Source organism: Octopus sinensis, linkage group LG7, assembly GCF_006345805.1.
Source record: "Octopus sinensis linkage group LG7, ASM634580v1, whole genome shotgun sequence".
NCBI lineage: Eukaryota > Metazoa > Mollusca > Cephalopoda > Octopoda > Octopodidae > Octopus > Octopus sinensis.
In genome coordinates this window covers 58553306-58567777 of record NC_043003.1, presented here as the reverse complement: position 1 = coordinate 58567777, position 14472 = coordinate 58553306, and the positions used below count along the sequence as shown (strand labels likewise).

Below are 14472 nucleotides of genomic sequence, written 5' to 3'. Positions count from 1 at the left end.
TTGGTCTTCCATGTTAATAATGAAATGTCTCTGTTAGAGACGTAGGTTGGCGGAGCATTGGCATAATCGTTAAAGAGTCAGATATGCGGTATTTCCGCTCTTTAAGTTCTGCGTTCAAGTTACACCGAGGTCATCTTTGCCTTTTATATTTTTGGGTTTGATAAAATAAAGTCCCAGTTTGTGTATTGGCTTGGTGGAATTGTTAAACCATAGGACAAAATACTTTGTAGCAGTTACACTGGCTCTTTACGTTCTGAGTTCAAACCCCGCCGAAGTCGGATTTTATATATTGTCTTTTCCTCTTTCGGGACCGATATATTACCAGTCAAGGGAATGGTTTGGTGGAATTTCTCTTTTATCTCTTTTACCTGTTTCAGTCATTTGACTGCGGCTATGCTGGATCACCGCCTTTAGTCAAGCAAATCGAACCCAGTACTTATTTTTCGGAAGCCTAGTGCTTATTCTATCGGCGTCTTTTGCCAAACCGCTAGGTTACGGGGACGTAAACACACCCGCATCGGTTGTCAAGCGATGTTGGGGGGACAAACACAGACACACAAACAAAAGGTGCCACGTAGTGGGACTGAACCCGGAACCATGTGGTTGGTAAGCAAGTTATATACCACACAGCCACTCCTGCGCCTATGCACACAGCCACTCCTGTGCCTATAGCACATTGTTAGCACACTGGACAAAATACTTTGCAGTATTTATACTGGCTCTTTCCGTTCCGAGTTCAAATCTCGCCGAAGTCAATTTTTTTTATTTATCTTTCTGGGGATCGTTAAAATAAAGTTCTTGCCCAGAGTGATAGCAGAATTGTTTGACCATTGGCCAAAATACTTTATGATATTTGTTCCGGCTTTTTATGTCCAGAGTGTCCAAGCAGGTGTGACGAATTTGCATGTAGCTTGTCGACGAGATGGCATCTTGTAAAAAGAATTCAGGAAATAAAAGAGAAAAACCTGAAGGAAGGTAATGGAAAACTACCTGTGTACACGCCCACAAAAGTTCCTTAGCAAGCGCATATCACTTGTTGAGGAATTTACCAGGGATCGTCAACTGACCTGATGGGGAAAACAGGGACAGATAACACAGCTAACGATATAGGTGCAGGAGTGGCTGTGTGGCAAGAAGCATGTTTCCTAACCACATGGTTCCGGGTTCAGTCCCACTGCGTGGTACCTTGTGCAAGTGTCTTCTACTATAGCCTCCGAACGACCAAAGCCTTGTGAGTGGATTCGGTAGACAGAAACTGAAGGAATCCCATCGTGTACATATGTATATATATATATATATATATATATATATATATATATGTGTGTGTGTGTGTGTGTGTGTGTGTGGTGTGTGTGTGTGTGTGTGTGTATTTGTGATCCGATAAAGTAAGTACTAGGCTTACAAAGAATAAGTCCTGGGGTCGATTTGTTCGACTAAAGGCGGTGCTCCAACATGGCCGCAGTCAAATGACTGAAGTAAATAAAAGGATAAAAGAATATTGTAAAGAATCGGAGGGATATTTTTTGCTATTTACATTTTACTTGCTTCAGTCATTGGACTATGGCCATGCTGGAGCTCAACCGCGAAAGGTTTTTAGTCGAACAAATCGACCCCAACACCCGCTACTTATATTTAAAGTTTGGTACTTACTCTATCGATCTCTTTTGCCGTTAGCTAGGTTACGAGGGTGTAAACAAATCAACGCTTGTTGTCAAGCGATATGAGGGACACACACACACACAAAGAACAGAAACACATACTCACGCGCACACACACACACACACACACACACACAGAAAGAACAGAAACACATGCTCATGCACCCCCACCCCCACACACCCCCACACAGGAAGCATAGACACACAGCAAGAACAGAAACACATACACACACACACACAAAGAACACAAACACATACTCCCGCACACATACACATACATACACGCATACAAAGAACATAAACGCATATGCGCGCGCGCACTCACACACACAAAGAACACAAACACATTCTCTCTCTCCTACACACACATGGAACAAAAACATACGCACAAACACACACACACACAAACATAAACACATAGTCTCATATACAATACGCACACACAATCATAAAAAGCACAAACACATACTCACACACACAATACACACACACATTTTCGACAAGCATCAAACGCTTCCGTTTACCAAATTCACCATACAAATTAGTTGGTTCTTTGCTGTAGCAGGAAACGCTTGCCCAAGGTGACTCGAGGTGGGATTGAACGAGGAAGTACGTGGTAACAAAGCTAGTTTCTTAACCACAGAACCATATCTGCACCCGTAAGACATGCCTATGCCTATATACTTATAACCATAAAAACTAGAATATCATGTCAGTTCCCAATCGACTGGATGAATTTTCTTCGAGTTGAAATGGCGGGCGAAATAATGCAAGGGCAATGAAAACTTACCTTTTTGTCCTCCATCAAGTGATACGTGTCTAGATCCTTCTTCATGAGGAAATGAAGAATGTCTGTGTGACTGGAAGCAGAGGCATAACAGATTGGTAATTTGCCGTCGTGACAGGTCACATTTGTACTGGCACCGCTTTCTACTAATAGTTTGGCAACGTTCAGGTAACCATACTTACTGGCGTAGTGTAGTGCCGTACAGCCATTCTGCAGAGGAAAACACATATCTTAATTATGAGATATTAGAAGAAGAAGAAGAAGAAGAAGAAGAAGGAGAAGGAGAAGGAGGAAGAGGAGGAGGAGAAGAAGAACAAGAAGGGAGGAGGAGAAGAAGGGAAGGAGAAGAAGAAGGGGAGGAGAAGAAGAAGAAGAAGGAGGAGGAGGAGGAGGAGAAGAAGTAAGAGGAGAAGAGCGATAAGCTAATTACATCGACCCCAGCACTCAACTGGTACTTATTCTATCGGTCCTGAAAGGATAAAAGGCAAAGCTGAATTCGGCGTAATTTGAACTGAGAACGTAAAGACAGGAGAAATACCTATTTCTTTACTATCCACAAGGGGCTAAACATAGAGAGGACAAACAAGGACAGACAAACGGATTAAGTCGATTACATCGACCCCAGTGCGTAATTGGTACTTAATTTATCGACCCCGGAAGGATGAAAGGCAAAGTCGACCTCGGCGCAATTTGAACTCAGAGCGTAACGGCAGACGAAATACCGCTAAGCATCTCGCCCGGCGTGCTAACGTTTCTGCCAGCTCGCCGCCTTCTATTGTTAGAATATCAAAAAAGGAGACATCACGCGTCTCAATCGTCCAAAAGCAGGAGCGGCAATAAACGTGCAAGAGTTTTCTCGATTATAAGCTGGAGGAGGACAGACGTGGAAAATTGACGAATATTCTTGCTGCCTTTATTCTAAATAGATTCATCAGTGTGTATGTGTGTGTGCCTCTGTGTGTTTGTGTGTATGCTTGTATGTGTATGTGTGTGGTGTACTTGTATCGATGGAGCGTGGATTTCTATCTATATTCTTGCCTTTTATTCTTTTATTTGTTTCAGTCATTTGACTGCGGCCATACTGGAGCACTGCCTTTAGTCGAACAAATCGACCCCAGTATTTATTCTTTGTAAGCCTAGTACTTATTCTATCGGTCTGTTTTGCCGAACTGCTAAGTTACAGGGACGTGAACACACCAACGTCGGTTGTCAAGCCGATGTTGAGGGGACAAACACACACACACATATACGATGGACTTCTTTCAGTTTCCGTCTACCAGATCCACTCACAAGGTTTTGGTCGGCCCGAGGCTATAGTAGAGGATACTTTACCAAAGTGCCACACAGTGGGATTGAACCTGGAACCATGTGGTTCGTAAGCTAGCTACTTACCACACAGCCGCTCCTGCGTCTATATATATATATGTATGTATACATATATGTATGTTTGTGTGTGTGTGTGTGTATATATATATATATATATAATATATATATATATATATATATATATATATATATATATATATATATATATATATATCACCGTTCAGATATTGCAACACATCGCTGGTCACAATGCGCTTCGCATTGTTTTAGCCTTCAAATGACGCTACTCCGCTGGCTAAGCGAGCAGGCCAACAGAAGAAAGAGTGAGAGAAAGTTGTGGCGAAAGAGCACAGCTGGGATCGCCCCCCCCCCCTGCCGGAGTCTCGTAGAGCTTTAAGAGTTTTCGCTCAATAAACACTCACAACGCCCGGTCTGGGAATCGAAACCGCGATCCTAAAACAGCGAGTCCGCTGTCCTAACCACTAGGCCATTGCGCCTCCTCTCTCTCTCTCTTTCTCTGACACACACACACACACACACACATATATATACACATACATGCATATATACACGCGCATACACGCACATGCACTAACACGCGTACATTCGTACACACTCATACAATACGCATACTAATTATACAGGATACAACACATTCACCGAAGAGGTTCTTCTACAAGACATGAATCAAAAACGTCAGAAGTCATATTCGTAGAGAAACATAGAAACACATCGAAACTTAATTGCCGTCTAATGTTTTTTTAAACTTATTGTAATTTTGAAGTAACAACAAAATATTTTTAAATGAAATATATATCTAATTCATTCCCGGTTATCTATCATTTTATGAGAAAATTGCGTGTACCGGTATATCATTCTAAAGAACCCTAACGATTACGCGGCATGAAAGATTATATTTTATGGTTATCACAAATGACTTCGTTAACCTAATGTCAAACTGCACCGATTATATATAATCTATAAATTCTCATTTCTTAATTTTATGGCTTCAAAACGTTATGGCAGTTGATCTTAGAATCAGTAAACTATAAGCTTTATTATTTAATATTGTTTATCTAAGTCTTTGAAAAAATATTAAAAATTCGGTGAATAATCTGCCTTTTCATTGACATTTACTCGATCAATGCATTTTCGACTACTGTTTATACACACACACACACACACGCACACACACACACACACACCACACACACACACCACACACACACACACACACACACACACACATATATATATATATATATATATATATATATATATATATATATACATACATGTATATATAGAGAGAGAGAGAGAGCGAGAAACATATACATATATATATACATATATATATATATATATATATATATATATATATATATCGAGAGAGAGAGAGAGAGAGTGAGAAACACACACACACATATATATATATATATATATACATATGTCCATATATAGTAGAAAGCGAGAGAAAGAAATATATACATATGTACATATATAATAGAAGAGAGAGCTAAATACATAAATATGTACATATATAATAGAAGAGAGAGAGAGAGAGATAGAGGAGAGAGTGAAAGTGGAGAAAGTGAGAGCTAATTTTGGTTTTAAATTTTGGCACAAGGCCAGCAATTTCGGGGAGGAGTTAAGTTGATTAGATCGACTGGTATTTATTTTATCGACCCCGGAAGGATGAAAGGCAAAGTCAACCTCGGCGGAATTTGGACTCTGAACATAAAAGACGGACGAATTCTGTTCTGAGGGATTTAATATTTGAATGTAATCTTGCACTGCTAACAATTATCTAAAAACAGTATCGCTACGCACTTAACTTTACACGTGGCTCGTAGTTTTTCACTATGGTACATTATTTACATTGGACGGATTTGTGTCTTCATCTTGTTACCACAACGTTTCGGCTCATTTACTCTCCAGCCTTCAACAGGTGTCCTGGTTCTTATTCCTAAAGTATTTTTGTTGAAGTTATTATTATTATTATTATAATATTTTTTATTATAATATTTCATTTAAAAATATATATCTACTTTATTCATGGAATTGAACTGACAATCTAGTTAGTAGCCCGCGCTCTTAACCATTACGCTATATGCCCGTGGACAATTGTGAACTGAATTTTAGCGCCCATAAACCTAATATCTTTGTATCCTTCCTTAATACGGTTCCCATATTCTACACATATCTGCCCTAGGTCTGCTTAGGAGGCTATTGTGCCCTAGCATATGTGCTGCCTCTTTTAGTAAATAAAAAAAGATGTCCACGTACTAAATATTTAGTTATTTCTCCATCCAATATGTATTTATGTTGAAGAAAACTGGGCCACATACCAATTATTCTAATTATCTAACTAAAAACAAAACAAAAAAAAAAAAACCAAAAACCGAATCTCGAAAAGGAAGAAAATGAATTATTGATAAAAATCAATATTTCCTAAATTTAGTAGTCTGAGATAAAAGAATGGAGACTGAAGCATATAATCAATAAAGCAAACAAACATAATAAAAAAGAGTGGCACCTAATGTTTTGGTGGTTGGATATGTTGTTAGGGAAAGGGTGAAAGTAATGGTAGAAGTAGAGATGAATAGTGAATGTGTGAAGTTATATTCTTTTCTACTCTAGGCACAAGGCTCGAAATTTTTTTTTTGGAGGGTGGGGGGGGGGTCCAGTCGATTAGATCGACCCCAGTACGCAACTGGTACTTAATTTATCGACCACGAAAAGATGAAAGGCAAAGTCGAACTCAGCGGAATTTGAACTCAGAACGTAGCAGCAGACGAAATACCTATTTCTTTACTACCCACAAAGGGCTAAACACAGAGGAGACAAACAAGGACAGACAAACGGATTAAGTCGATTATATCGACCCCAGTGCATTACTGGTACTTATTTAATTGACCACGAAAGGATGAAAGGCAAAGTCGAACTCAGCGGAATTTGAACTCAGAACGTAGCGGCCGACGAAATACCTATTTCTTTACTACCCACAAGGGGCTAAACACAGAGGAGACAAACAAGGACAGACAAACGGATTAAGTCGATTATACCGACCCCAGTGCGTAACTGGTACTTATTTAATCGACCACGAAAGGATGAAAGGCAAAGTCGACCTCGGCGGAATTTGAACTCAGAACGTAACGGCAGACGAAATACTGTTAAGCATTTCGCCCGGCGTGCTAACGATTCTGCCAGCTCGCCGCCTTTAAACGTAAAGGCAGACGAAATACCTATTTCTTTACTACCCACAAGGGGCTAAACACAGAGGGGACAAACAAGGACAGATAAACGGATTAAGTCGATTATATCGACCCAGAAAGGATGAAAGGCAAAGTCGACCTCGGCAGAATTTGAACTCAGAACGTAGCGGCAGACGAAATACGGCTACGCATTTCGCCCGGCGTGCTAACGATTCTGCCATCTCGCCGCCTTAGTCTGTGAAGTTATATTACCTCTTCAACGGCATTGATGTCTGCTCCTTGACCCAGTAACAGACGGACCATGTTTATATGACCATTACCAGCGGCTAGGTGTAATGCAGTCCTCTTGTGTTTGTCCACACAGTGTAACTGAGTCGTTGACTTGCTCAGTAATAGGCTGACCACTGATGTGTGTCCTGATTGTGCAGCCAAATGAAACGGACTGTAACCCTGGAAAAACAAACAGCAAAAGATAGCATTTAGGCATTCATTGCATCATATTTTATGCTACCCCTAATTTTGTTATGGCTTGGCGACCGAAGTGCGAAATTGGTGGATTATTTTTCTAATTTCTTATAATGAAGCTAAGTCTTCCAGTCAGCTTAGAGTTGCCTCGCATAAAAAGCTTGAAAGTTATCTGTCCACAAGGGATGCTCTGAACTGACTTTGTCACGTTTAGAGATTTTACATAGAGCAAAAAAAATTACTTTATGGCAAACCACAGTGAAAGTGCCTATTCACGGGTCATATATGCCTCAGACGTACTTGTCTGAGCTACACTTTACACACACACACACACACACACACACACACACACACATGGACAATGAAGGTGAGAGCTGAGAGAAGAAAAAAAGGAGAAGTCAATAAGTTAAGAAAAAGAGAGGAAGTTTGTGCAAAATTTAGCAAAATGTTTTCTCGAACCTTAGAATATATTTATGTTTACATGACCACCTACACACACACACACACACACGCATACGGTCAGAGAGTCTTTGAGACCTCTGCCTAGCATCATATGACATAGCATGTCAGTTGGAGTAGCATATCGGTCGCATCAATATGCATAAATGCAGACTCTGTTACAGGCAACACCATACTTCATTATAGTATGACTCATTACAGTTGAAATCGCGAACCTGAGATCGCTTTCCAACTCATATCCCTACACAATATTTTCTTCAATGAAGATGTAGAATACTTACATTAATTGCTGTATAAGCATCGAAATACACCCCAGCGGAGTTGAGCAGGATTCGAACCAGCCCTTCATGACCTGATTGTGCTGCCATGTGTAAAGGTGTCAAACCATACTGAAGAAAAAAACAACAAAAAAAAAACAAGCCAGGATTGATTAAATTAAAGAGTTGTTTGATCACAAAGGTAAGGTTGTTGTAGGTAGAGTCTATTTTTGGGGGGTGCGGGGAAGGTAGGGTTTGCTGTTGCTGTTTTCTTCTTTCTTCTTCTTCCAATCTGAACTCGCGCCATTAGCAACAAAGAATAATCTCTAATTTGAGCCTACTCTAAGCTACAAAGAATGCGTGTGGAAACTTGAAGATCCACCCACCACATGCGATAGACTGGCGGTTGCACGGGCGCGAAAGCTACGTTGTTATCTTCATTCCGTAAACGGGTGGCTTTTAACGGGTGGAGAGCTAAACCATCCTGGGGTACAGAGGATTCGCAATCTAGACTAGGGTCTGAAAGTTTACCACACCACAGTGGGTTACACCATGGTTCCTCTACTTTGTGGCAGAAGTAGGAAGAAAGAGTGAGAGAAAGTTGTGGTGAAAGAGTACAGCGGGGTTCAACCCACCCTCCGCCGGAGCATCGTGGAGCTTAGTTTGTTTTTGCTCAATAAACACTCGTAATACCCGGTCTGGGAATAGAAACCGCGTTCTTACGATCGTGAGTCCGCTGCTCTAACCACTGGGCCATTGCACCTTCACTGCTGTTGCTGTTGTCATTGTCATTGTAGCTGTCATCGTTGTCGTCGTCTAGACCCAGCTAATCTTGAGTCAGAAGATCCAAGAGAGTTGGGCCACTGTTGCTGCTGCTGCTGTTGTTGTTGTTTACTAGCCAGCCGATCCAGTAGTCAGAGCCTCACATAAGTGCTGCGGGCTGGTGTGCTGTAAGTCAGTCGAGAATGCGGCCCTGAAACGGTGCGCATTCCTTTCTGATGACTCCCAGAATCTGTTGGCGTCCGGTATGCAGACCTCTCGATTGGCTGAACTTGCACAAACAAGCTGTTCGCAGGTCACCAGCTATATATATATATATATATATATATATATATATAGTGAGAATTTACAAAAATAAAGCAAAAGACGAAAACGGGTGTGTAAAGAATAAACAGGTGTATTAGTTTAACGCTCAGGGAGTGAGAAAGTCTTTTACGTTTCGAACCTACGCTCTTCGACTGAAAAGGAGAGAGAAATAAACAGGGAGAGAAAATGAAAAAAGATATCTCGTGGGCTCTTGAACGTTTACTTTGTCTTTAGATCCTGCCCATTGTTAGAATGTCTATGTCAGCTACGATCTCAAGCTTTGCCTCCTGATCAAATACAAACCTCTATGTCTTCTGAATTCGATTCTGACGGACATTTGCTAGGTACGGTGGCCGACACCCGTGTTAACATCTCCTGTACAAAGTTTACTTGTGCGTATCGGGCAGCAATGTGGAGAGCCGTGAGCCCAGTCTGAAAACGAAAAATAGAATCTGCTGTTAAAATCTATTTAAAAATGAATCATGAAGAGATACAGAAACATACTTTAATAAAGCATGTATTTCTGTTGCTTTGATGCATTTTTGTTGCTGGACCATATAACGTCCCCACTCTTGTACACTTCTCATCACAAATGTTAAAGCTGTAACCATCTTGTCTTTTTTTTCTTTAATTTTCAACCGTAATATATGTATGTGGGTTTACATTTATTTTTTTTATCTGGTTTCAATCATTGGAGTGCGGCCATGCTGGGGTACCACCTTGGGTTTAGTCGAACAGATCGATCCCAGTATTTACCTTTTTCAATCTGGTGCTTATTTTATCGGTCTCTTTTGCCGAAGCGCTAAGTTGCAGGAATGTAAACAAGTCAACACCGGTTGTCAAGTAGTGGTTGGACCCCCCCCCCCCACACACATACTTATGTATATATACGACAGGATTCTGCTTAGATTTCATCTTTCAAATTCACTCACAAGGCATGGGTCGGCCTGGGGCCATAGCAGAGGACACTTGCCCAAGCTACAGCATAGTAGAACTGAACCTGAGACCTCGTGGTTGCCAAGCAAGCTTCTTAATCCCAAATCCATTTTTAGAATATATTGAATACAAATTGTTTTTTTATTACCTTCTCATCAGCCCTGGTCTTACAGAACTTTGACTAAAGGCGTTCCAGTCATGACAATCTCATTTTTTTCAGCTATAGTATATTTCGGAATACAAAATCCAATGTGCCATTTTTTGTTTATGAAGATAAAATATGATCTGAGAGGAATTGGTTGGGTGTTATTTCTAGCAGATTGTGCGATCCTACAGAGCAGAAGTTGGCAAAATTTCGCTCGCATTCAATATCCTTTAGGAAGATCCACACCTTTCTTCTGATCACCAGGGACGTGAAGATAGGGACATGACCCCTGTTGAGAATCAAAAGTCAAAACTTGTTCCTGGACTCAACGCACGGTGAACTTAATTCTCTCTCTCTCTCTCTCTCTCTCTCTCTCTCTTTCCATTGGAGACTCAGATAAACTAAATAGATAAATTCTGAACACTTCATGCAACATGAACAAAGGGATTTGAAGAAATACCTTTTTACTCGTATATTCCCACGAGATGGAATCCTTTAACGCTTCGAGGATGTGGACGTAGCCATATTGGGCTGCAAGATGCAGAGTCGTCATGCCATGCTGGAAATCAATAACAAAGAAGAAATTTGTTAACGATGTGGTGTGTAATGAGAAATGATGATGATAATGATGATGATAATGATGATGATAATGACGATTAAGCTCCAGCTTTGTGAGTTGTAGGGACCATGATGATGATGATGATGATGATGATTGTGGTGGTGGTGGTGATGATGATGATGATGAGGATGATTGTGGTGATGACGATGATGATGATGATGATGATGGTGGTGGTGGTGATGATGATTGTGGTGTTGGTGATGACGATGATGATGATGATGATGATGATGATGGTGGTAGTGGTGGTGGTGATGATGATTGTGGTGTTGGTGATGACGATAATGATGATGATGATGATGATGGTGATGATATGTTTGATGGAGTCACCGTCGACAGAGGGTTTGAGATTTATGGGTTTTATGATTTCGTTGTTGGAATTGTCATAGTTTTTTTCTAGCCTCCTGATCCGATCACAACGAATAAATCTATCAGCGATCAAAATCATTTCCCAGTCATGGATGCCGTTGCCTCTTTCAGGCGCAGTGCACCCAGGACTACATTATCTAATGTGTCCTTTTAATCGTAAAAGACTACCAGGTACGATTTGAGGGAAAATTGGCTTCTGTTTGTAGCAGGCCAGTCTCCTTCATCGGCTTAAGTTCCCTTGTTGTTCAACGCTAGGCCAGCCACGATCGAGCTGAAGTAATGATAAAACTTGAAGGCTACAATGCAGCAGTAGACAGCTAATTCTCTCTCTCTCTCACACACACACACACACATACACATACACACACTCATACACTCAACACACATACTCACACTCACAAACACTCACACACACACACACTCACACATTCACACACTCACCTACACACCGTCTCTGTGTCTCTCAGTCAGTTAGTCTCTCCTTCTCGCTCCTCTTTTCTCCACCCCTCTCTCTCTCTCCCTCACACACACATTCATACACTTACAAATACACATACACTCTCTCTCACGCACACTCACACAATCTTTGTGTGTCTGTCAGTCAGTCAGTCTCTCCTTCTCTCTCCTCCTTTCTGCACTCTCTCTTTCTTTCACAAACACTCACATACACACTCACACATTCACAAACTCACAAACACTCACACACTTAGACACACACTCACAAACACTCACAAACACTCACATACACACATACATTTACACACACAAACACACACTCACACACACACTGTCTCTGTGTGCCTGTCGGTCAGTCTGTCTCTCCCCTCTCTCCCTTTCTCTACTCCCATCTCTCGCACACACATACATACATACGCTGAATTAAGCCAATACCAACAATACAAGACTTACATGGTTTTCGTCAGTGGCTAGAGCTCCAGCCTCCAATATGGTGAGTAATACATTCTTATGTCCACCAGAGGCCGCCAGGTGTAGGGCTGTGTTTCCCGTTTTCTGCAAAGAATATCAACGTTCATTTAATCCACTATTACTAGGTCAAACATGTATCAAAGACAAGACCTCATATTTAGAACTGGATCCTTTGTCCTATGTCCTTTTATCCTTTGTCCTATTTCCTTTTGTCCTTTGTCCTATTTCCTTTTGTGCTTTGTCCTATGTCATTTGTCCTATGTTGCTATTAGATCTGAACTACAGTATTAACCATGTTTGATATATGATATGGTACAACACTTTGAACGATTCTGTACATGACATCCACGACGAGGTGAACACCTTCGTGATTCTCGATGGCTTCTCACCATTTTATTTACGCTATTTCAGCTTGGTTAAGTTATCTTTTATCAATATAATGTAGAATTCGTAACATTTTCAGCATTTCAAGTTTTATTGATTACTCTACTCTAATTTCCTGTCCACAAAGAACGCTGCCAAATTTGTTTATTGACCAGGTTTCACAAGCTCCATCAAATTTCTTCTGCACGTTAATGATCAGCCTATTTGCTGATTCTTTTGCCCACATACATACACCCTAATGCATTAGATGCCATTTTCCACTCGTATTAACCTTCTCCACGTATTCATGTAACATAAGATTTGCACGTTATTCATAAGCAGAGATTTCGAAAATATCCTCTAATTGGGGACATGACAACTTAGACTATTTCAACTAAACAAATAGAAAAATCAGTACATATATCTAAGACACGTTCTTCCACTACAATTTCCTTATGCATGAGCAAAAGACAACGTCTTTGTGGTCGTTCAAACTGCTAGAAATAACAGCTGAATTTCCTTCAAATCACTATCTACTGTTTTAAACAAGAAAGGAGATAAGACAACTCAGGTCTTGGTATACAAAAATATAGGATAGTTACGACCAGAGAGCTGTTGATATAAAATCTGCTCGATCAGGACTGATCTGTGATTAAATAAATAAGAATAATCCTAAAGGTTTCTACCATTCTCACAATATCTGATTTCGCATTTTTTATCTTTATATATATATATATATATTCTTTTATTCCTTTCTGTTGAAGAGCGTAGGCTCGAAACGTAAAAACTTTTTCATTTTTCCGAGCGTCAAACTAATACACTTGCTTGTTGTTCATACACCTGTCTTCGTCTTTTACTCTTCTATAAATTTCAATATAGGAATATTTAAACATAAACAATGGAAAATGATGCCTTCAGTTCTTTGAGATTTAAAGAACCAATGCTGACCTTTACACGTTTGTAGGAAGCTGATATACATTAATTCTTGTCCACAATTAACCTCGACATAAACTTTAGCTATCTACTTTTTAAGAAACCGACATAGTAGAATATCCGAAGTCATGTCCACAGCTAGCCTAGTTATAGATATCAACGACCTTCATAGACTAACTTTTCCATTTTTTTGTGAAGCGAAGATATTTGAATATACTAACACACATCAAGTTCAAACTAATGAACATATAGAAGTACAATTTTACACGACCTCATGTGCTCTCTGGCGAAGTATAAGGTTGTCAGATAAATTCGTTCGTCTCTTCCCTCCGCCATTAATTTAATTCCTTTCCAATGCTATTTGAATTGAGACGAAAAATATTTTTATTGCAATATTTAATGTTTTTTGTAGCTTTATTCTTCCTCTGCAACTTTTTTTTTATCGTTTTTGAAATTTGAATAAACAATTAACCTCTTTTCAAACATATGACAATGAAGGGATGGGGGGGGGAGAAATTGGAAAAAACGAACGAATTTATCTGACAACCCAATGTTTAGATAGATACTTGGATATGTCTATATATACTCACGCGGTTCCGGACGGTGGTTACTGTGGCTCGGCTGAACTTCATCAGTTCCTTTATGACAGCTACGCTACCCCTTTCGGCTGCAATATGCGCACAGGTCATACCATTCTAAAGAGTCAACGGGAAACGAAAGAGATGAGTAAGTCTGCGTGTGAGTCAATGTAGCAATGAGTCGTATCTTCATGCGGTGAGTCATAGTATTAATGTGTGACATATAGCAGTGCTATCGAAGAACATCAAGCAACGTTTCCGTATGAATATGCAACTTTTAACATGATGCTAAGTGTTTCCATTATTTTGTCCAACCGCTGTATATATATATATATATATATATATATATATA

At 40.1% G+C, this 14472-nt stretch overlaps 1 protein-coding gene across 1 annotated transcript in view; it reads right to left on the bottom strand.

The window, feature by feature from the left end:
- Window positions 1-14472, bottom strand: part of LOC115214420 (serine/threonine-protein phosphatase 6 regulatory ankyrin repeat subunit A-like) — a 200743-nt gene that overhangs the window by 21759 nt on the left and 164512 nt on the right. Inside the window, exons 21-27 of the mRNA XM_036504406.1 lie at window positions 14133-14237; window positions 12229-12330; window positions 10795-10893; window positions 9557-9685; window positions 8192-8299; window positions 7239-7436; window positions 2449-2655 (exon numbers count right to left, since the gene is read on the bottom strand). Coding sequence (XP_036360299.1) covers window positions 2449-2655; window positions 7239-7436; window positions 8192-8299; window positions 9557-9685; window positions 10795-10893; window positions 12229-12330; window positions 14133-14237 — 948 coding nt within the window. The remainder of the gene's footprint in view (window positions 1-2448; window positions 2656-7238; window positions 7437-8191; window positions 8300-9556; window positions 9686-10794; window positions 10894-12228; window positions 12331-14132; window positions 14238-14472) is intronic.